Genomic DNA, 21625 nt, shown 5'->3' with positions numbered 1-21625 from the left:
AGAGAGTTTTTATAGATTGAATGCCTGAGTCAGCAGGATTCCAGCTACAGTTTACATGACAAGGGAGAATCATAACTGAAGGGAAGATCATGAGTGCACATACTGACAGAGGAATAGACTGGTAGTGTGTTCACCAGGGTACTACTGGATTTAGTGCTTTTCTCTGAACATGTGATGCTTTTGGACTCCCCAGGAACACAGCAGAGGAGAAAGTGACAGAAGTGATAGATGTGACCAGGAGGTCTCACTGTTCAGTGTGAGAAATCTGTCAGTATCTAGAAGGAATGTCCAGTTTCCTGCACCAGTTTAGTTTTACTGTAAAGGTGAAAAAAGTAAGCATGTAAGAAAAAGCTGAGACTGTCATTAAATGTAGCCTTTTTTTTTTAGCAAATATTTCTCTGCATTTCTTAAAATTATTCTCATAATTTCTGTGTAAACTAACTGCCAAGAAGTATTTTCTTTCCAGAATGGCTGCAGCCTGTGGTGGTTTGCCAGTGCTTCTGTGAATCAATAATCAGAGGAAACCCAATATCCTTCTAAGTTAGTTGCTCCAGCTGAGACTGTAATTGAATCTGAGGGCATCTTCCTGAGTGTGCAGGTCCTGAGCTACAAGAGCAAAGTGCTGGGTTTTCCATTAGATATGGAAATAAGATATGGAAGTTTGAGGTTTAAGTTTTCTCTACTGTTTCCTGTAATTAAGAAAATGAGATAATAGAAACTGCCTGCTATAGACGGGGGTTCCACATTGATCTACTTTTAGATAAAACTATTAATGCAAGGTTTCTCTCTGATACTCAAACCTTTATATTGCAATTGGCTAATGCTTCACAATTCCTCATGTGATTGCTCTTGAATACTGGTAAAGCACTGGTATCTGTGGAATTGCTATTGTCTGGAGTGATTGCTACAAACCTCTTTGTAGCTCTGTGTTTCTCACAATTATTTTCCTCAGCTCTAAGTGCCAATGAACTCAGGGCTTAGAAAGCAGCAAACCGCGGTGTCTGGCAGTGATGAGCCTTCACAACCAGCAGCAAACTTAATTCTTGGCTTTACAAGTAGTTGGCATCTGCTGTTCTTCATGTAGTCCATGAGACGAGGGCAGATATGAAAAGTGAGTTTTGGGAGGGTTGTAGATCGTTGGAGATGAGTCTTGAGGGCAGGAGTGGAGGATGTACTTTCCAGATGGAAAGCTGTTTGGGCTGGAGGGAAAGCAGGGGATTGTGGACAGGACAGGGTTGTTCTGGCTAGCCTCTTCCAGGCTGTCAAAGGCAGCTCTGAAAGGCTGTTTTGTTGGGTGCTGGATTATTATTTATGGGAGATGGGCTGGGAGGGGTGGTTGTCAAAATACTGGATCAGTGCAGAGGAACTCCGAAGGGATGGGAAGTATAGGGAAACTGGGAAGGATGGCAGTTGTAGGTCTCAACAGACAAAACCAGCAGCTTCAGCATGATGCCTTAGGCCTGGGATTTGGGAGTGATTGGGATTGGGAGTGAATGACCATGAGGGGAAGGAGCAGCCTGAAGCTTGTTGGCTGCCGTGGTCAATGACATACCGCCATGGACCTTTGCTTTTTGCATGGCTCCTGCTGACTCGTCTTCAGCTACTTCTCCTTGAGGTGTGCTGCTGTGGCAGCAGCAAGGGCTGCTAGGGGTGTGTTGGTTGCTGAGCCCAGCTCAGTGAAGGGGGAGGCCACAAAGGACTGATCAGAGCTGCTGAGTCAAGCTGGCCCTCATGCCTTTCCCCCACAGGGAGCTGAGATGGCACCCGGCCCTGTAATCACAGCTGGGTGACTGAAGGGAGAGGAGCATCATCACAGGCCAGAAATTCCAAATGAAGTTTGTCCAGGAGCAGCCTCTTCAACTTCTCACTTCTCAAATCCAAAAGCAGCTGTAAGAGTAAGTGTGGTGTTGGTGTAATTCAGGGTGGTGCTGAACAGGAATCTGGATACAGGACTCTGTGTAGCATTGGCGCCGTCACCATTTCTTTGTGTGTTCTGATACTGGAATTACAGCCCCAGGTGAGGTTGGAACTGAAGCAACTGTGTCCTGTTTCTGAGGCTGCTACTGAGCCATAATCTGAAAAACTTTCTGCCTACACCAAAAATAAATCATGTGATTGCCCTTGTTACTTGCAGAGTTCCCTGGGATTTCCCTCCATCAGTTTAGTTAGTAGATGGAACAGTTTGTGTGTGGGGTTAGCTAACTGTAAAGCTTGATCATCTCTAGCAATTGTCCAGTTCTAGGGCCCTCAGAACCCTTTTTAAGTAAAATTATGTTGCTTTTCGTTCTTTTCTTCTCTCTCCGACTTCCTTGTTTTTGCCCGGTTACAGTTTCCTGGAGCGCTGGCCACGCGCTTCTGGGAGCCACCGGAGAGAGGGAGAGGCAACAAACACCTTTGTGGGTTCGTTCGATACGGACAGAGCTGTTTAGAGAGCGCGAGCAAGACCGGGATAAAGAAACTCAAGAGATTGGACACTTGTTGTGCAGTCCAAAGTAGGTTGTATTTGCCCGATCGCCGCATGTACAAGTGACCCCGATCAGGGGTCCAGACAAAGGTTTTATAGGGGAAAATAAGAGATAAGGTGAAACCAATAAAACAATGCCCAGTGTGAATACATTATAGGTAAAATCCAATGGGAATAACTCCAGGGGGAAGGATGAATACACGTAAAAATACAGAATAGAAACTCCAGCTTTAAGTTTAGGAAACAGAAACTCCCATCTCAAATTCACAAAGCCCTTTTGCTCCGTTTGCGTAGCTGCACACTGCAACAAAATTACACTGTAAAAATTAGAAATATGATAGAAAGCATATGCTCACTGTAAAGTCCATTAGGAGCAATATATCTGTAGACTTTGCTTAAACAGGGTTTTTGTATTTCTTCATGATATTATTGACACAGCCTACATTTCAAACATTAATGTTCAGCAAGAAAGAGCACTGGTAATATCATGTACTGCACCTGGTTAACAGTTCAGCATTCCAGAGAGGAGGAAAAACACCCTGATGAAGTATGTGATAGCTGAAAATAGATATCTATATAATGTGAAATTAATTATTTTATATACTCTAGTTTTCCATCTTTTTATATATGTGTATTTAATGCCAACCATATTTTTCATCCCCTATAGTACATATAAAATATTGTGCTCCAGTTGTGTTTGTGCCAAGGAATACAATTTCTGCATTTGAATGTCTTTCTCGCTGTCATCAATAACATTATGAATTTGTCTAAATTCAGCAAGTAAAAACAAGGTTGAAAACTATGTTTTATACCACTAGCTGCAGGGGGCATAAAATTACGGTAATTTGTGGCTTTACTATTGTCAGTCATGTTCAAGAGATTTTTTCCAGTGGAAATTTGTCACACGCCTGTCACTGAACATACTGCGGAGCTGAAAGGCGTTTTTCTAATACAGAGGCACTGAGCAATTCCCTGTGAAGTACATAAAGCTAAAAATACTCATTCACCTTTCTTTTGTCTTGCTTTTAGAAGAAACTAACCTGGAGCAAGTGTGTGGAAAGCGTTCGGCAGTGCTGAGCTCTGCTGTAACCAGACAAGTGCGCATTTCTTGGTAACAGCAATACTTGGCCAAAATGCTTTTTTACATGATTATTTATAGGAGTCGTGGGGGGAACTGGGGAAGCGGGTACAGTTTGTGGTGTGGGAGGCCAGAAGTGCTGTGTGCAGAATCACTGTTGGGCTGGTGGGACCGTACTGGCTTTCAGACTGCGCCCACCAGCCTGAAATGCCCCTGTGGTTCTGCAGGGGGTGGCAGCTCATGCTCCCGTTGCTAGGAACTACAAGCCAAAAAGTTGATTAAATGATTCTATCAAGGGAATGCTAAAAGAGCAAAGAAGTTGTTGGTGTTCTGCTTTGCTCAGCTGAGATCAGAGTCTCTTGTGCTGATGGCCACCACAGGTTTCACCTGCAACTTTCCCAACTGGAAATCCAGTGATTGCCTTGTGTAGCATAACATCCAGTACCTGGCAGCAGCTAGTAAGGGCACCACACATCTTGTTATTCAGAGTTTTCATTTTGTGTAGCACATTTTTCTGCTGCCTGGTTTGGAGCTCCCATTTTTTTGGGTTTATGCCTTTCCATGGTCAGATGAAGCACTACCATGAGATGATTGGCTATTTTTAACTGAGTCATAGAAGATTCGGGTGTTTTTTGAAAAGTGATTATTAAGATAATACTAGTTCTTTTAGGGCAATCTTCACAGCATTGAATCGTGAGAAGGATGATGTTTACTTGTGTCAGGGAGGAACTGCTGCAGTGCTGCTACATTGTTTGGTTTTTTTCCTTCAGATTTTCTCAGTGAAACATGAAGGTGTTCTATTTTAAGGAAGTTTCTGTTGTTTTCTAAACACTTTCCCCATCCTCCAGTAAGTGAAAGTGAGCAAACGTACTGTTTTGAAGGCTAATGATGTTACCTGTGACTTGATATAGTTGTATGTATATTGCAAGGCACTGGGACTTTATTGAAAATTACATGTTGTGTGCATTTAGGTTTGGATTACTTGTGAATGTTCATACATTTCCAATTCCTCTGCATTTGCTTGAAAATTCAGGCTTATTTGCTTGAGTAAAAAAATAGAAGTTATTTTTGAGGGAAGTGGCATTGTTTGTTTACTCATCATGTAGTTCTGGCCAGTAATTTAACACTTAGGCCTCTAAACCCACTTGTTCAACATGAAAAACTACTGTGGGGCAGAAACAGGGCTGAGATGCAGTAGGAAATGTAGCAAAATCTGATCAGATGCTTAAAGAAGAGCAAAACATACAAAAGTGTTGTTGATGGGAGATGCTGGTTCTGAAGCCATGGTGTGAATGTTGAGGGTTTGAAGTTGCAGGATTTTTAGCACTGGAAGCCTTATAAGTATCTAATTGTGACCATGAAAGCAAAATAATGCCAGTAAAATTTGCAATTCAAAATAACCTTTAAGTTTGATTTAATGACAAAATAAATGTCAAAAACAGTCTTATATTAATTATATAAATTGGCAACAGCACTTCTACAAATTATGGATTTGAACTGTGTTTTAAATATGCTCTACAAAAAAAAAAATAGAGCAATCATAGGCATTAGTAATGTGTGTATATACATATGTATGTAATCCATTCATGCAGATACTTCTACATACTAACATGAACACATATATATATATGTGCTTTCTAAAGCTCAGCAGTTCTGAAAAGGGTTAAGCAGTTTTAAAATTACCTCAACCCACTGCTTAAACATTGTTGCCTTAATTAATAGCTGCTAACACATGAAGGGCTTGTCTTGGCTCTCAGAGTATATAAAAAAAAAAAAAAAGGCAGCATGTCACAGAGTTCTGTGTACACTGTTTCTTGTCTACTGCCATTAAAATTAATCACTGTGGCTGTAACCTGAAAGTTTTGTTATTTCTGGTACAAGTGGACACACCAACACCTGCAATTTCTTACCCAAAGAATCTCCATGTCTGTGGTTTTCTGTGATTTTTTTTTAAAAGGAATTCAATGGGTTTTTTTATTAAAAGGAATGGCTACTGATACTTGTTACTTAGCTAGCATTTCTGAAGAGATGGAGAGATTTTTGGAATGAACAAAAATGAAATGAGACTTTTGGCAACTACTTATTAATTTAGTCTACCTATAGTGAAAGCTAGTCCTCCCAAGGAGAAGTTAAAAATATTTTGGAGGACCACTACCTATGAGCCAGTATGCAGGGCAGTGTTTCTATAATCCATTTTCCAGTGCTAAAAGAGTTTGTCCTTTTGGCGTAGTGGAGAGACTGCATAAACTTGGAGTGGAAATTGGGGAAGAACTTCCCACCTCTTGCCATATTAAATACTGAACTAATAAAGGGAATTTTTAAATCTGTTTCTTAACAGATCAGTATCCATGTAACCAACCATGACTCTTGTGATTTTAAATTTGGTGAATTTTCCTTACAAATATCATTGTTTGTATTTGATAATCCCATTCCCAAACTGGACACATCTGCGCACTGCAGCCCCACAGACTGGTGCAGCTGGGTTGAACACAGTTCAAACTGTAGTTGGACAAAACAGCCTGGAAACCCTTAACCAATTAAATGTGGTGCCAGTTCAAAACCAGTTTTGCACTGAGTTGGTTCCCTGCAGGAGCAGGGATTGGGTCTTACAGATGAAGAGATCCCTTCTAAAGCTGACCAGGGAGGATATAGGGAGAGCAAAGACAGCAGTTGGTGAATCCTTGGGATGGTGGCACTATCGGTCTGGTGGGCAGTACTTTGCTGAGTGGCACATCTGCCTTACCACGTTGCTGAAGTCCCTAAGATTGTACTGGCCCTGTGGAGTGGGCAGTACAGTGAGTTTTGGGCAGTGCCTTCCTTGTGTTGTTTAGTCTCAGTGTTGAGATTGTTGTAGATTTCAGTAGCTCTGGCTATACTGATACAGGGAGTGCAGGCAGGAGGGCACAGTGAGCCGCTGCTGCTGATACAAGGATACAGTCTAAGGAAAACGAATGGCTACTCTCAAACTTGGAAAGCAAAGTTGTGCTGAATTTCAGTTATGACTTTTAGCCTTGGCTGGAGCTCAAGGGAAGACTTCTACAGCCTCACCAACCATTTGCTTTTGCAGCAGCAGCTCCGCTGTGGAAGCATGCGCAGAGGCCAAGGCATGACCTTCACTGGCTGAGAGGAGCATCATTCCCCCAAACTTGCGTTATTTGCAAGTGCCAGCAGTGCAAGTGGGGTAGGTTGTGTGTCATCCACCCACTCGTGCCTGAGCTCTTCTCTGTACACAGCCCCATGGATGCTATTGTTAGGCATGAACGCTAATTGCTGGTATTTCAAAGCTCCTACCTTCTTATTGCTAAAGCCTGTAACAATAATCACAGCCTAGATTCCCCATCTCTTGGCATCAAGGAAACAAGATATGATCATAGGCAGTGTGCTAATGTAATTGTAGTATATAGAATATGAGCTTTTTCTGTGTAAACAGAGGCCTGGCCACATCCTATGATAGCTCTTCCCGCACTCCGCACGCGGGCTGTTCCTCGGCTCACCGCTCAAGTCCCCATTATGGATACATCCACCCTTGTCATAACACCACCTCTGAAACACTCACACCGTTTGGTCCTGCTGCATAATGGTGAGAGGGTGGAATATTAAATGGAAAAAGGCTGTTTAAGTAATGTCAGCAGCCTGACTAATTTCACAAAAGGAAGGAAATTCAAAGTTAAGGCTATAGTATATTCTTATCTAGATGCCTGAAGATTTCTGTGCATGACAATATGCCCCTAAAATTCAGAGCTGTCCCTTATGTCTTTAATTTCTCCCATTGTGTCGCTCCTTTTTTTTTTATTAAACATCAAAGTGAATTCACAACAGAGAGTCAGCCTAGAATTTAATCCTCTAAATACCTTGAAAATAGAGGTTTAGACTAGAAGTACCAATATATACCCTTAAAACTTCAGTGTAATATAAAAGAGATTCTAATCACAACAGATCATTACAAAGAAGAGTAAACCACTTTAAAAAAATTAAGTGTCTTAAATATAATAAAAAGGAATAATTAAGAATCAAACAGGAAGCTGCTATTCTGACAATTTAATGATGCTGAATTGGACTGAAAGAATTGGCTTTGCCACTAAAAGGCAGTGAAAATCTGATAATTTCAAAATGGCACTAAGATCAGATCAAGTGGTTTTTTTTTGAAATCAAATGCAGTAGAAGGGGAAAGAAATGCTAGTATTCACCTTAGAATGTGCTTTGGATTCCTACTGCTGCTTGGGGCTGAAGATCTTATTTTATCAGACCTCCTTAACATCTATAGACCAGGGTCCTCCTGGGAAATTATTACCATGTGGAACCTGTGAAAAGTAACATGGCAGTCCTAACTGCCAAATAGAATAATAAAACACAGTTGTTCTTTTGTTTCTATTTCTTAAAACAAACAAACAAACAAAAAAAAAAAAAAAAAAAAAAAAAAAAAAAAAAAAAAAAAAAACCAAAACAGAACAACCAAAACCAACCAAACCTCACAATTTGCATAACAGTATCTGGGACATTACAGTTGATTGCGCTAGGAGTTTTCCACTGTGTGTGATGTGCAAATGAAAGTCAAGCAGACAATCTGCTTTGGTTTTCTATATGTAGGAACAGAGATATGCATCTAAACATTTAAAAGCAAGCAAGCTAATCTTAAAAAATGTTCACAGCAACTGTACACATAATTTGCACATGCACTTACCATGACTCTGTGAATTACAGCCATTTATTTACTAGTACTCATTTTCTGAGCATAACTAAGTGCACTATGACAAGCATTAATAGGTTGCATAGTTAGATTTTTAATTACTCAGGGGCAGGTTGGTGTTTTGTACCTGAGAACCTTAGGAAGCAAACTTGGCAAATTGCTATGATGTGTATTGCAACGGAGAAAGATGTCATTAATAACAATCAGTTGGTATGCATTTATATTGTAAAAATAAATCCAAGAAGAGATAATTTTATTTGTTACAAGGTCTCATCCATACAGTGAGCAAATACCTGTTTTGGGCATCATCAGCATATTATTAGAACACAAAGGCAAAGCTTTAAAACACAGAAATAAAGCTTTAAAACACATAAGCAATTAGAATACAGAGTAGTTAACAATTGTGTTTTCCATTCTTGCATGTTCTCCTGAAGCACTTGTGAAATCTCTTATGTTAAATGTCATACATGCCACAGAAAGTGTTTTGATCTTGTTCTCTTGTAGCCCTCTGAATTAAGTAAGTGATCATCATATGTTCAAACATTACAGACTAAAACATCAGCTATTATTACAGAGTGCCATGGGTCCTTTTATATCGGTGGCCCATAGCTCAGACAATTTCCAGAAGTGCAGGGCTCGCAAGCGCCTTTTCCCTCGTTCAAATCGTACGCGAAGCAAAACCCAAAGTGAACCCAAAGCCCACCCCCGACCCCAGTCCCAGGCTGCAGCCGCGGTCCGTGGCAGGCTCCCGCCCGGCTCCCGACTCCTGGGGTTCTGCTGCCATCCTGTGGCAGCCGCGCTGCCGGCGCTGCCCGCCGCTCCCCGCCTCCTGGGCGGCTGCCGGGGCTCCCGCAGCGGGAGCCTTCTTCCCCTGCCTTCCTGCAAGGGGGGCCGTCCGTCACCTGCTGTCTCTGCTGCCCTTACCAGTCTTGGGTTGACTTCTGCTTGATGAAGCGCAGAGATAAATAGTATAAAAGCAGGAAGCTGCAAATGATGCCAGTGAGGACAAGGTAACTTACATAGAGAGGGTGGGAGTCCAGGTCCAGAGCCTGAGTGACCTGTAGTGATCAATAACACAAAATTAGGTAAAGGCACATTTTCGTGCTGGATCTGTGAAATGCGTTTTATGCGTAAGCTTCCCTGGCCCCTGCTACCTTCTCCTGTTTTCCAGCTTGGGTGTATCTTCCAGGGTGGTTTGATAGAGGGCTGCAGCTACACTATGCCTGTTTCAGAAGAACACAGTTCAGCTTCTAAATAATTCAGGCAAAGTGCATAGTTGGGGCTGGTGTAGGAAAGAGTTGCCCTTTATTATTTTGTTTTTACTCTTCAACTAAAAGAAAGGCATAGAAGGAGTGACTGCTGTAGGGCCATCTTCAGGAACAAATTTACAACCAAGTGTAACCCATCTTCATGTGTTGATTTGTGATGCTGAATTTGAGGCCTACACCATCTACTTAAATATGACAGGCATATAAATAGCATTCCAATTTCTTATCAATGTGTGCAACAAATTTTATTACTGACTTACAAGTTTTCCTGGTATTTGATAAGTAATGTTTCGATCAGTCATTTCATATGTGGTGTCAGTGAACTGAACTTGCATCATTCCTTGAAAATTCCATCTGAGAAAAGAGATTTTTGAAACCCAAAAAGGAACTGAAAAAGAAAATGACAGAAATTGATTCACACACACAAAACTTGAGACCTAGAATACTGCAGTGCTGCTGCCAAATACAGCAGGTTTGTCTCACTTCTTGACAGCCGGAGGCTGTAAACATGTGACAGTTTATTATTGGACAAAATGGCAGATATACTTTACATAGTTACATGGAGATGGGAAATCAGGAGTTAGCTAATATCCATATCCATCAAACTCCCCCTGTCAACGAAGTCTTCTGCAGCTCCATCTTCCTCTTTTGAATACAATTCTTTTTACTGAAGAATTTAGCAACCACATAAGAAGCTAGCCTTTCACTCGTGCTTTTTTGACTAAACTTCTTGTTGCCTCATTTTCAGATGGAGAAACTGATGCAAAATGGGTGACCTGACTGCACTGTCACCATCCAAGAAGATAATTACAAAGGTAAGAATAAAGCTGAGTTTTCCTGCACAGGACACACTGTCACTGATGAAAGCCATTGATGTTTCAGTTTGGAGGGAGGTGGGAGCTTTGTCTTACATGTCCAGAGGCTGTTGAGGCTTATCACAAAGCCACCACTCAGATAGAATGATGTGAAGAGGACATTGCCAAGGAAGGCCGAGAGCTGTAACGTCGGCAGGAGAGCTGCCACCCAAAGCGCCATGGCACGGGCACTGTAAACAGCCAACCACAGTAACAGGAAGTTCAGCAGGAAATGTTTTGGCTCAGGAATGAGGTTTGCCAGCCAGTAGATGGGAATCCCATAAATTACAACAAACATGCAGTGTTCTGGGAGCTCCCCCAGAATCTGTTTGGGAAGATGAAAAAGAAAATTAAAAAAAAAAAAGAGAGAGAAAAAGGTGAATGGTAATTACAAAAATACATAAGATGTGCCTTAATGTACTTGTGGACTGTTTATAAAAGCTATAGGAAATACTCCCTTAGAATGTAATAATCTCCATGTTAGGGCTTGCCAGTGACATGCAAAACCAAACCACAACAGAAACAAATCCTTGCTAGTTTTTCTTCCAGCTGTGACAATGCCTAAAACTAATTGTTACAGATTGTTTGGTTAAGAGTTTTGGGAGAGTCTAAGAACACAATAAATACACTTTTGTTGTGAACTGGTGTGCTTGATAACAGTAGTATTGTTACTGACTCATGGCAACTGAATGTTTTGTCCCAATTTAGTTGAAACCAGTGTGAGGTCAAATTTGAGACAAATGTGGTTGTTGGTCCCTTCACCACCTTATCCCAAAGGCAATCCAGGTAGCAACTTGATTAATTGTAAAACAAAAGCATAACTGGGATTTTCTCAAATATCTGAAGAGGTATATAGAGAGTATTAATTCTTCTAAAGAGAGTTGCTACTATCCTCTAATACTAAGGTTGTAACAAATTGCATCGATTTCTCTGTGAATAATGTGCAATCTTTGTGACACAATGCAGAGAATTTTTTTTCTCTGGCAACCACTAATAAGCATTTAAAATCTTGTGCAGAAATGGAAACCTAAATTACAGATGCCATGGCAGGCAGAACTCATCTAACATCACAAAAGAGGGATTATTCAAAACCCTTGTGAAAAAGAGAATGTAGTTTTTAAAAAGTTCTAAATTTAATTTAGAAAATAAAATAGAAACTCTGGCTCTTTGTGCACGTAATACATTTTTTAGCTCAGACCAACACAGGCCCAAACTGGAAATATCACAGCATTTTTTCATTTCTGTTTTACCTCTGCTTTAGCATTTGATACAAATGTTTTGTTTTGCAGATCAAGATATGTAAGCAAACTTTCAGAGATGCTGCAGTGAATTAAATACGCAGGTATGTAAAATTGTCTAAACCTGGAAATCTGAGTCTGAGATTTCTCACTTTTTTGGCCAAAGAACCCAGTGAAAAGTTCTTCTTTGCCTTTTCTGGTGTGGGATCTCAGCCGTGACTTATGGCAAAATTCTAAACTAGTGTGAGGCCTAATCTAATAATACTAAGGAAGTGATAGTGATAGCCTTAGCTGGCAGACACAAAAGAACAAAGTCCGATATGAATGTGATTATTTATACAAGGCATTGTGGTTTGCTTGTGTTTTTTAATGTTCAAGACAGCCGTTTGTATTTCCTGGCAACAAAACCAATTACCTTAGCAAAGAAGTATGGGCTAACAGAATACATTCCACCTTCCAAGTCATGATAAAGCATTGCTCTTTCTGAATGACCTGCAGGGTAGGAACAAATACACTGGGTTGTATTAATAAGTTTTTTTTTTCATAGATTTAAGAATTTTTAAAATTTTGATTCCTTATAGCATTTACAAGAAGTCTGACACTTACATTTGGCAATAACATCCAAAATTATTGTGAATGGGATAAGGGCACCTATCATGTACAGCAGTGCTGTTGTGTCACGAATAGAGAGTCCATTTTTTTCATGGCCATAGTACAAAAATCCAATTAGTAATGACATAAGAAGGGCTTCAAATCCATGGATTAATAATGTTGAGAGATCTCTGAAGTCATTGGAGACCTGACGACTAGGAAAACAGCAATATTGACCGTAAGATATAATACAATAATATTACTAATGCCAGTTATATTCAGACGCATAGCCCCATTGTTCAAACCTGTTCTTGGAACTTGCTGGCTTTGGCAAGGACAGGAGTTGGGCTCCCTGTTTCTGTAAAGGATTTCACCTAATCAAACCTATGAAGCACCTGTAGTCACCACGTATTTCAGGTCTAAAATGCTGAAAGCCTGAAGGAAGACAATTGGTATGGGATGTTCTGTGCCTCTTTCTGATGATTTTAAATACAAATGGGCATGATACATAACAAGATTACCTTAATAATATAGTGAACTGCTTTAAGGCTCCTGGTAATTGATCATTTAAATGGTGAGGCATATTGATAACCTCTTCTGAATTTCTGCCCAAAAGAAAAAGAGAAAAAAAACTGGATTAGCACAAGGTGTAGTTATTATTCCAGATCTTCTCTATGACCCTCTTTTCTTTACCTCTGCTTGATGACTGTGGTTTCAGTGTTGTCTCCTTCAGTAGCTTTCCATAAGAAATCATCAAAATGTTTGACCTTTTCTACAAACAAGTTGGCAAGAGTATTTGCTCTTTTTTGGCTTTCCATCTCCTTTTCTGCAGTCTGTTTATCAATACTGGTCAAGTCAACTGCAAGACATGACTTGATTTGAGTCCATGTGCTATAGAATAAATAACTTTATGATGTGTTTAGAATCAGGGATTTAATTGGGAGCAAATAGTCCAACCTGTGTACATTCATTAACTTACCACAGTTAAAACTATCAGTTACTTTAGGTAATTAGAGATGAACAGATTGTTAATGTGTATGTTTCTTACCTAGTCACTTAATGAATCACTGAGAGATTACATAATTGCTTATTATCGTATTATAAACTACAATTTCAGATTTTTATAAATTTCATAGCACCTTGAGAGTAGTGCTGAGAAAAAATAGTTTGAATTTCCTTCCTGTCATGTAGGCATTTACAGTCTTTTATGTGACTTTCACTTAAATCATGTTTTTTCTTCATGTGCAAAATTATAGTTACTGTCTTAGCTGTATCTTACAGAGGTGCCATAAACTTTACCCCATACTGAGAAAGTCCAAAAGGAATATTATCTAAGGGCAACACAGTCATACCAATAATAGTTGACTTAGCTTTCTTTTTTATCTAAACTTATAGTAGTATTTTCCCATGCTGACCTTTGGTGTGAATTGACAATATCTGATGTTTTACAGATGCTTTCTGAGAGAACTATCACTGCACATTTCCTGACTCCTTGCACTGGGCTGATCATGTTCAGTCACTCTTCAGAGGAGTACATCAGAAAGTCTTTTCCTTCCCTTCTGCTCTGGTCACCAGTTTCTCTGTCAGACACACAGCCAGCATCTGAGTGTTTCCTTCAGGTGCTCCCTCTTGCTGTGGATGCTCTGCCGTCCTGTCCTAGTTCCACCTTCCTGCTGCCCATATTTCCTTTCTTTTCCTGTGGGTATTGACTTGGTGTGTACCATTCAATGATCTTCCTCCTGCCTGTTTGCCCTCCCCACCTCCACATCACACGGTGCTGTCTCTGTAACCACAGGCTGTAGCTACAGGTTTCCCCAGGCCTCCTCTCGTTCTCCATTCCCATACAGGGGTGCTGCAAGCCTTCCCCAAGGCTGTTCTTGGCTGAGGACTGCTCTGAACCCTGATGGTGACAAAGGTCTTTTTGTGCGGCTTGACACCAAGGTTAACTTCTGTTTATCTCTGCACAGCTGGCACTGCCTGCCACACAGGCACAGCTGAAGAGATTACTCCAGAACATTATGGTTGTCTGTACCAGGTTTTCTGGCCAACTTGAGTGCAAAGACCTAAGGGCTGGAATTGAACCAGCCTCTGTTAAGAGATTTCTGCCATTAGATTAACAGGCTCAGATTCCCTTTCCACGTTGCAAAACCCAGAAAATTAATGAATTTGAAACCACATAAACTTTCTTTGAGGAGTAAAAGGATTGCTGATTTGGATTGGGATTTTCTCCCTTCCATTGTGCTCTGTAGGGCAGCACTCTTTTTTTCCCAATACTTGTTCCAGTTTTGTCTCAGACTAGGAGCTAGCTTCTGGGAAACAAACTTCTGCATTTTCTTAATTGAGAAATCAGAGAACTGTCCAGAGAAAACAGTTGATCAGTTTATCTGTGTCTTTCCCAGAGAAGTTTCAACCAGCTAAAACATGGGGATAAGTATACTAAACATGTCAACAAGTTACTGCATCTGGCACTGTTAGAAGGAGTGTTTTTAAAATTTTGTCTGTACCTCTTGTTTTTCTTACATTTCCTGTACTGACAAATAAGGATCCTATTAAAAAGTGAACTTGCTGCAGTATTGATTTGAGTTAGTTACAAGGAATTTCTGAGACAGTCATGGGCAATAAAAATCAACATTACCTAGACATTTAGGAAAGCAAATGATTTCCAGTAACCCTTTTTTTATGACAGTGCTTGATACTGACCATAGAAATCTGCAGGATTGCTGTACCTTGGGCAGGGATAGCCTAGTTCTGTGAAATACCGGACCATGTCTTTAGCTGTTCCACAGTAGGCAGTGAGTCCAGAAGTCATCAGAAGAACCAAATCAAACAGTTGGAAGATATCTGACCGGGGCTGATGAAGTGAAAGAAGAACCAATCTGTTTCCTCTGGCCAGTCTGGATAATGTTATCACAAGGTTATGTGCAGTAAAACTGTCCAGTCCAGATGTAGGTTCATCAAGTATGAGTATTCCTGCCAAAGACAAGTAAGTTTAGCTGTGGAGAGCAGCATGTTTGATTTGGAAAATGTGTTCTAAGTGAAACGGTGCTAGTGCATGAAGTTTCACTCATTATTTTTAAATTTAAAGATTTTTTTTTTTTTTTTTTTTTTTTTTTACTTCAGTACATCTATTCCTGAGCATCACTTCTTACAAAAGCAAAAACCTGCTTTCCCCATAACTACAGAAGTATAACTTTATACAAGCAAAAAGTTTTCAAATCCATTCCCTAGGGAAAAAGCTGATGGGGAATCTTGTTCAAGACGCTCAGTCAAGGTTAGTAGTGCTTTTGATAAATATATAAGATCAGAGAAGGGATTCAATCCAGCAAACCCAGCTATGGATTTAGCCTCACGTTTTGCTTCTACTGAAGACAATAGAAGTTTCTATTTCACCTGCAACATGAAGCCATGTCAGTGAGTTGCACAAGACTGCAATTACTGACTATACAGCAAAGAAAATGACCTTTCCTGTTACTATTGCACATGTAAATGGGGGCTGTGTCAGAGGAAAGGAAAACAATCTCCATGTTAAAATAAGCCAAAGTGGCATGTGGTCGGATAAAACCCAAACCTTCTACTGATATGCACAAACCAGAGCACTGCTGTGAAAGCAACTTCAGGCAACTTTGAGTAATCTTTGTGGTGGTGGTTTTAGAGAGTGGTGGGTGAAGGCTCCTGGGGGCTCTGCCTTGGTCTGTTTCCACTTTTCCACTGGCAAAGATGACTGAAGCAAAAGTGTGTCAGCTGTTGAAACACTCTGTTTACAGAATTATTCCTGTAATAATTACAGTGTTATCTGCGATCACTGATTGCAATTGAAGCAAATGGACCAGCAGCAGTCACTAACTGTGCTGTGGAGAGGCAGCCTCTGATAGGCCTGTTAAGTGTCCCGAGTATGAACTCCTCCAGCTGCCCTAGGGGCAACTGAGTGTGTGGCTCTTCCCTGAAAGCTTCCATCTTCATGCAGTGCTCCATTACGCCCAAGTGGTGTGGGGTGTGCCCCAGGAAGGTGTGAGTTGTGCTCACCCGGGTTCCAGAGCAGCTGTACGCCGATGCTCACCCTGCGCCTCTCTCCCCCGGAGACACCCCGCAGGTACTCGTTCCCCACCCTGGTGTTGGCGCATTGCCGCAGGCGGAGCTCTGCGATCACGTCCTCCACCTGCAGGGTGACAGGCGTCAAGCAAGAGTTCATTTGCACATTCGTGCATAGATAAAACTGAAAATATGATTAATATGGTTAAAATTCATCTGGGTATTTCTGTGCTAGAGACACTTGAAAACAAATCTTGATTTTAGAGGTAACATTAAAAAATACTCAGCGATCAAAAATTTAGTTTGTCTTTCAGCCTCTCTAATGCTTTCTCTAGATTGTCATTTTTTATGAGCTTTGGAACAATTGCTGATTTCTGTCTTGAAAGATGAAAGAGGTTTATAATTCATAATCTACATAAAAAAATGCCAGATTAGCTGTTTTGACTCCAAACACACAGGATCTCTTGGATAATTCCTGTCAGACACATTTTTGACAACTTTATTTTTTCCCAACAGCTTAATTACCCTTTTTTTCCTTTGCGAGTCTGAAAAAAACTTTGGAAGGCGCAGTTTGGCAACGAACAATAGTGTTTCTCTGACAGTCAGGTGGGGGAGCAGTCGGTCATCCTGCCTCACGTGTGCTATGCATTTCCTAACAAGCTGGGGAGTGCTGGGTTTGTTGTTGATCATTACTTGACCAGACTCGATTTTGCCTCCGTGGTCCCGGCAGGTTATCACGTCAAGCAAGGATGTCTTTCCACCAGCTAGAAAAATAAAAATTGAAAATTAATTTCCAAGGGATGGTTTTGAAAAGTGATCTTATAACAGACAGAGATGTTGAGGAAAAAAAATTCTTTGCCAATTCTTCGCCAACCCCTCCTGTCATAGAGACATAGAGACAGGATGATCTTCAAAGAAAATACTGACTGTAGGCTCCTGTTCAGGAAATCTCTCCCCTCTGGAATGGAGTATGTGGTTTGAACCCTTATAATTTCTCACCAGAACTGGGTAGTAGGGTTTTGAGGACGGCTACATGAACGCAAGATGTGTCTCTTACCTCTTTGGTAACTCTTTCACTTTTGAAACACGGATCAAAGATGGTCCCGCCCTGGCTGCAGGGCTGGCACCCAAATGCTCAGCAAGAGCTTTCTTTGTGGAGGGATTTGTGAATTCAGAAACAGCAGCTGGATCAGCCGAATGACTAAGGCATTGAATGATTATACACACAATAAGAACATTAATCACGATTGAAATAAAAATTATTATTACTTGAATTAGACAAAAAGTAATTTAAATCATTAAGAAAAGCTGGTTCATACCCAGAGGTAAGAAAAGTAAAACAATGAAAATGAAACCTGATCTGGAGTCAAACAGCAAATGAATTTTTCCTTTTTGTTGTATGATTCTGTATGTAAACACACAGAACTCTCTTATGATTAGATGTCATTTATTTCTAGTCTCCCTGTTGAAAGATTAACTCCACACTTGCTTCTTAATACATACATCTTAAAAAAGAAACCCATCCATCTGTAAACCATGTATTGCTCTGTTTAAGAGTGACATATTGATTGCCATTGACAATGTGAAACCCATCAGCAGTTTAATCCATTTTACTAAGGCATCTGATGAAATAGATGATAAACAGCTTTTGAAAATAGTTTGACTAGTTTGCTGAAAGGGGTTTGTGCTCAGTGTATGTTGCCTTACAAAGGTGCTATATCTATAACTCTGTATGTTATTTCATCACAAAGCTTTTCCTTTTATTGTCAGGAGAATCTCTAAGGTAAGCTTCACTTACATTAATAATATGTGCTAAGGAAAAATTCCCATGGCAATAGGAAAGAAAACTCTCATTTTTTAGGAATAAAGTTAAAACTTCTTTGGCAAATATGCCTTGCCTTTGAGAAAGAGCATTTTCACTGAGTCACTGAGCTAACCTGATGTAAGACTCTAGTGGAGAAACAGCATGGGGGTTTTTACCTCCCAAGTATGGCATTTTTTACTTCAGTTTAAAGGTCCTGTGTCTACTTCTTGTCCCCCTTGACCAGTACCACCAGAAAATGGAAGAAAAAAACCAAAGCCCAGTGTAATAAAGCAGTAACAGCAGACAGAAGAGGAAGTCTCTTTTCTTCAAGTTTCTATTAATAAATGCAAATGCAATATTTTATCCTGTAAGAATTGTCTCAGTCCAAATGGAATTCCTGCTTATGGTTATGCAAGTTGGCACTGATCTTTCTTATGGAGTTTGGTCTCATTTGTTTGCTATCTGAGTATGGTCTGCAACTGGCCTGTTTTGAATCTGAGCCATGAAAGTGATTCATGTCCAGCAGATCTGGGGCTGCCAGGCCACACTTGTAACAATACCTAACTACACCTCAGGAAACAGAATGCAAATGTGTGCAGGGCATAACAAAATCGGGTTTGAAAATAAATTTTAATTCCCCCCCCCCGCAGTATTTTCTTTATTTCCTTGTTCATCATGTCACTTAAAGAATGTAAGAATGTATTTTTTCTCAACTAGCTTTCTTCTAGTTTTTTCTCAACTAGATTTTGACATCATAAAGACTGCAGAGTGTTGCTCTTGTGTTCATTTTATCTGAGAGCTGGTCATATAATGAAATGTGGTTGCTCTTACCAGTGGTTCCTATAATTGCAAGCATCTGACCACTTTGCACTTTGAGATTCAGATTTTGGATTACTGTCACATGGGAATGGGGATCCGATTTCCAGGTCCAGGGCATTTTCATCTGAGCAAGGTTCTCATACCAGGGAATCTGGGATGCTGTGTTAACCTAACAAAGAAGGAAACAAGTCCCTTCAATTCAAGCAGTAAACTATTTAACAACAAATACCTTCAAAGTTACAATGTTAGAAGCAAAGCATATATTAAAATATTATTGTTCATCTTCAGAATACATAGAAGGAAGTTTTTTGCAGCCACCTATGCTTTCATGCCTTGCTTCTTCTTTTAATCACTAAAACTCTCTCTGTCCTTTGTTACTTCAGTCATTTATTACTGTTGTAAATTTAAAATGTTTCAAACTTTAAATATAATTAGAAATTCAAGGAAACTGAAAATTGTGAAATCTTATTCAGATGCCATAGTGAGGAGGACATGAAATATTTCACTGGTTCATTGAAATCCTCTTTGTTAGTCATCTTCTCTTTATCCCCTTCCACATACTTGTTCTTGTCAGCAAGGGCTCCTTTCATCCTTAGCTGAATAGAAAGTCCCTCTGCTCCAGCCCCCAGTTTTGCTTAAGACTGAAACAAAGCAGGGCCTAGAAACAGATCTCTTTCCTGTCTTATCCCTTAACTTTACTGGATATATTTACAATACAGGGGTTAGTCTGCTGTCAATATTGCAGCCAAGAGTGTGATTCTGTGCACAGATTGACTGTGCAACAGTTGTGTGACCTTTTCCAACTTTATTTGGCTTTTTAAATGGTCTGGGTATAGAAACAGGCATTGCTGGATATGCTTCCTGCTGAAGGGAGGTGTATAAATGACAATTTTTACCTGGTAGTTGAGTTCCTTGACCTCCAGAACATTTGATTTTCCACTGTATGTGAAATAAAGACTGTTATCTTCTTCAGAGTGAAAAACAGTATCCTGGGTCTTGGTCTGGAAAAGTTGTTAGATGGATTACAACAGTTAATTACAATAACTAAAGTGCTGCTAAATTCTGAGTTCAGAAAAGATGAAGCACAAAGGGAAATATATTTATGGGATGTAACAGTATTATTGATGAGTAACTGTAGTGCAGAAGTCTGAAGAGTTGAAATGAGTTATCAGTTATCTGTCAGTGTGAAACGTACTTTGTTCTAGTGGCATGTGTGAGGGCCAAACATGCTGTGCTGTGCTTTTCTAGCTGCTTTCAGATTAAAAGGGAAAACTTTGAAAATGGAGATAAATGTCATGTCACTACAAAGAGATTAGACTTTTTTTGAAGAAAAATGATGTACTGCTTCAGCAGTATTAGTCTACTGAATCAAAATGGTACATAATGTAATTGCTGCATTTTGGCAGCTAAAAATGAAGGTTCACTAGAAGCATGTCCATTATTGAATTCCACATGGACTTGTATCCTTGGAGGCTTTATGAACAAATAAAGCACAGCCACTAGTGCAGTCTCTTCTCTTTTGTTTTTTAAATTCACCATTTATCAGCTGGAACTTAATGTTCTGCTATATCAGTTAAATAACAAGAGTCTACTTGGCCCTTTTGCATACAGCTCCAATTATGAAGTCCTTGTTTTGGGTTTAGCTCTGTGTGCATGCCTGCAGTTTTCCTTCCAGCCAGCCATATCTCTCCCACAGCTCTGTGCTTTTCCTACGTGTCAGACTCATACCCTAGCCAAAGCAAACCTACCTGTTCCCTGTGTACCAGACCCTATCCATGCCTGTGGTATCTTTGGCAGAGGGTGACCATGATCTTTGCGTGCACCTCCTGCCCTCACAGCAAACAAGGCTGATTATTTTTTTTCGGTCTAGATATACAGCAGAAAGCAACATCACACCAAGCAGCCTGAAAAGCCACAGGAAAGCCTTCTGAATTATCCCTGCTGCCAAAGCACTCTGAGCCCTTCCTTATGCTGAACCTAATTTTTAAAAACAGGTGCTCCCCAGCAAATGTGGGGATCCATACCGAAGGCTATCCTGGGAAAACCAGTCCACGATATGCTCAGGGGTTTTCTCCCCTATCCACACATTTGGAGACCCTCTCTCAGCTCCACCATGGTGGCAGCTGAGCAGGGCTTGCATGGTGGCAGCAGCCTCTTGCCCAGTGTGCTCCGGTGGGGGATGTGGATGCTTTCTGCTCTCCATTTCAGAGCGGGAGGAGCTCGGGACCCACTGACCAGCCCGCCAGGCAGGATGGCTGCCTGCCTCTCCCAGCTCCGGGCCGGCGCTGCAGCTGCGGGACAGGGATAGCTGCTGAGCCCCTCGGGCCCCTCCCCACTCCCCGCGGCTCCCACTCACAGCCGGCCCTCGCACATCACCTGCCTCCAGCTGGCATCGTCCAGAGAGACATTTTCAGTAGTTTCCTTCATGGTGGTGGTGGTGGTGGTGGTGGTGGTGGAAGATCTGCCTCCCTGCAATGGTTTGACTATCGTCTCTGTTGAAAGTTGTGGAAATCCTTCTCTTGGTTGGGAACGCAGTCCTTTCCAGGCACCCTCACCGCAGCACCATTTCTCCTGGCGCGCTGCGTCTCTGCAGCTGGCATGACCCCGTGGACAGGGAAATACTCGCCTCCTCTGGGACACTAATAGCTCAGGCTAAAGGTACATCAGATAGCGGCTTCAGCTAATCACTGATCAGTCCTTCTCCGGAAAAAAAGAAAGAACAGGAAGCCTCTCTGTTTTCTTTGAGGTCGCAAGTGCCGGGGGCAGCGACCTGCTCTGACCCGGGACAGCGGG

At 40.9% G+C, this 21625-nt stretch overlaps 1 protein-coding gene across 4 annotated transcripts; it reads right to left on the bottom strand.

Moving 5' to 3' along the window:
* Positions 1-8465: 8465 nt before the first annotated feature.
* On the bottom strand, positions 8466-21613 carry ABCG8 (ATP binding cassette subfamily G member 8). 4 transcript variants are annotated; one of them, XM_053936899.1, is made up of 14 exons: positions 21209-21613; positions 19729-19833; positions 18845-19001; positions 16735-16973; positions 16204-16336; positions 14881-15150; positions 12874-13039; positions 12702-12785; positions 12196-12395; positions 12005-12081; positions 10409-10676; positions 9758-9885; positions 9249-9287; positions 8466-9108 (listed from the first exon to the last, which is right to left on the bottom strand). In XM_053936899.1, exons 1-14 carry the CDS (start codon positions 21257-21259, stop codon positions 8788-8790), a joined length of 2238 nt encoding a protein of 745 aa, XP_053792874.1. In that variant the 5' UTR covers positions 21260-21613; the 3' UTR covers positions 8466-8787. The 4 variants fall into 4 exon arrangements, with proteins under 4 accessions (XP_053792874.1, XP_053792875.1, XP_053792877.1 ...); XM_053936902.1 differs by having other exon boundaries at positions 9019-9170; XM_053936900.1 differs by lacking the exon at positions 12874-13039 and having other exon boundaries at positions 14907-15150.
* Between the last annotated feature and the right edge of the window lie 12 nt (positions 21614-21625).

Source organism: Vidua chalybeata, chromosome 3 (assembly GCF_026979565.1).
Source record: "Vidua chalybeata isolate OUT-0048 chromosome 3, bVidCha1 merged haplotype, whole genome shotgun sequence".
NCBI lineage: Eukaryota > Metazoa > Chordata > Aves > Passeriformes > Viduidae > Vidua > Vidua chalybeata.
The sequence above is the reverse complement of the archived record's forward strand: the minus strand, read 5'-3'. Positions and strand labels throughout refer to the sequence as shown.

Coding starts and splice junctions, on each gene's coding strand:
- ABCG8 (XM_053936899.1), bottom strand. CDS start 21,259: ATGAAGGAAACTACTGAAAATGTCTCTCTGGACGATGCCAGCTGGAGG. Junction 10,677..12,004: donor GCCCATACTTCTTTGCTAAG/GTAATTGGTTTT, acceptor CTTCCCAAACAG/ATTCTGGGGGAGCTCCCAGA. Junction 9,288..9,757: donor ATCAAATACCAGGAAAACTT/GTAAGTCAGTAA, acceptor TGATCACTACAG/GTCACTCAGGCTCTGGACCT.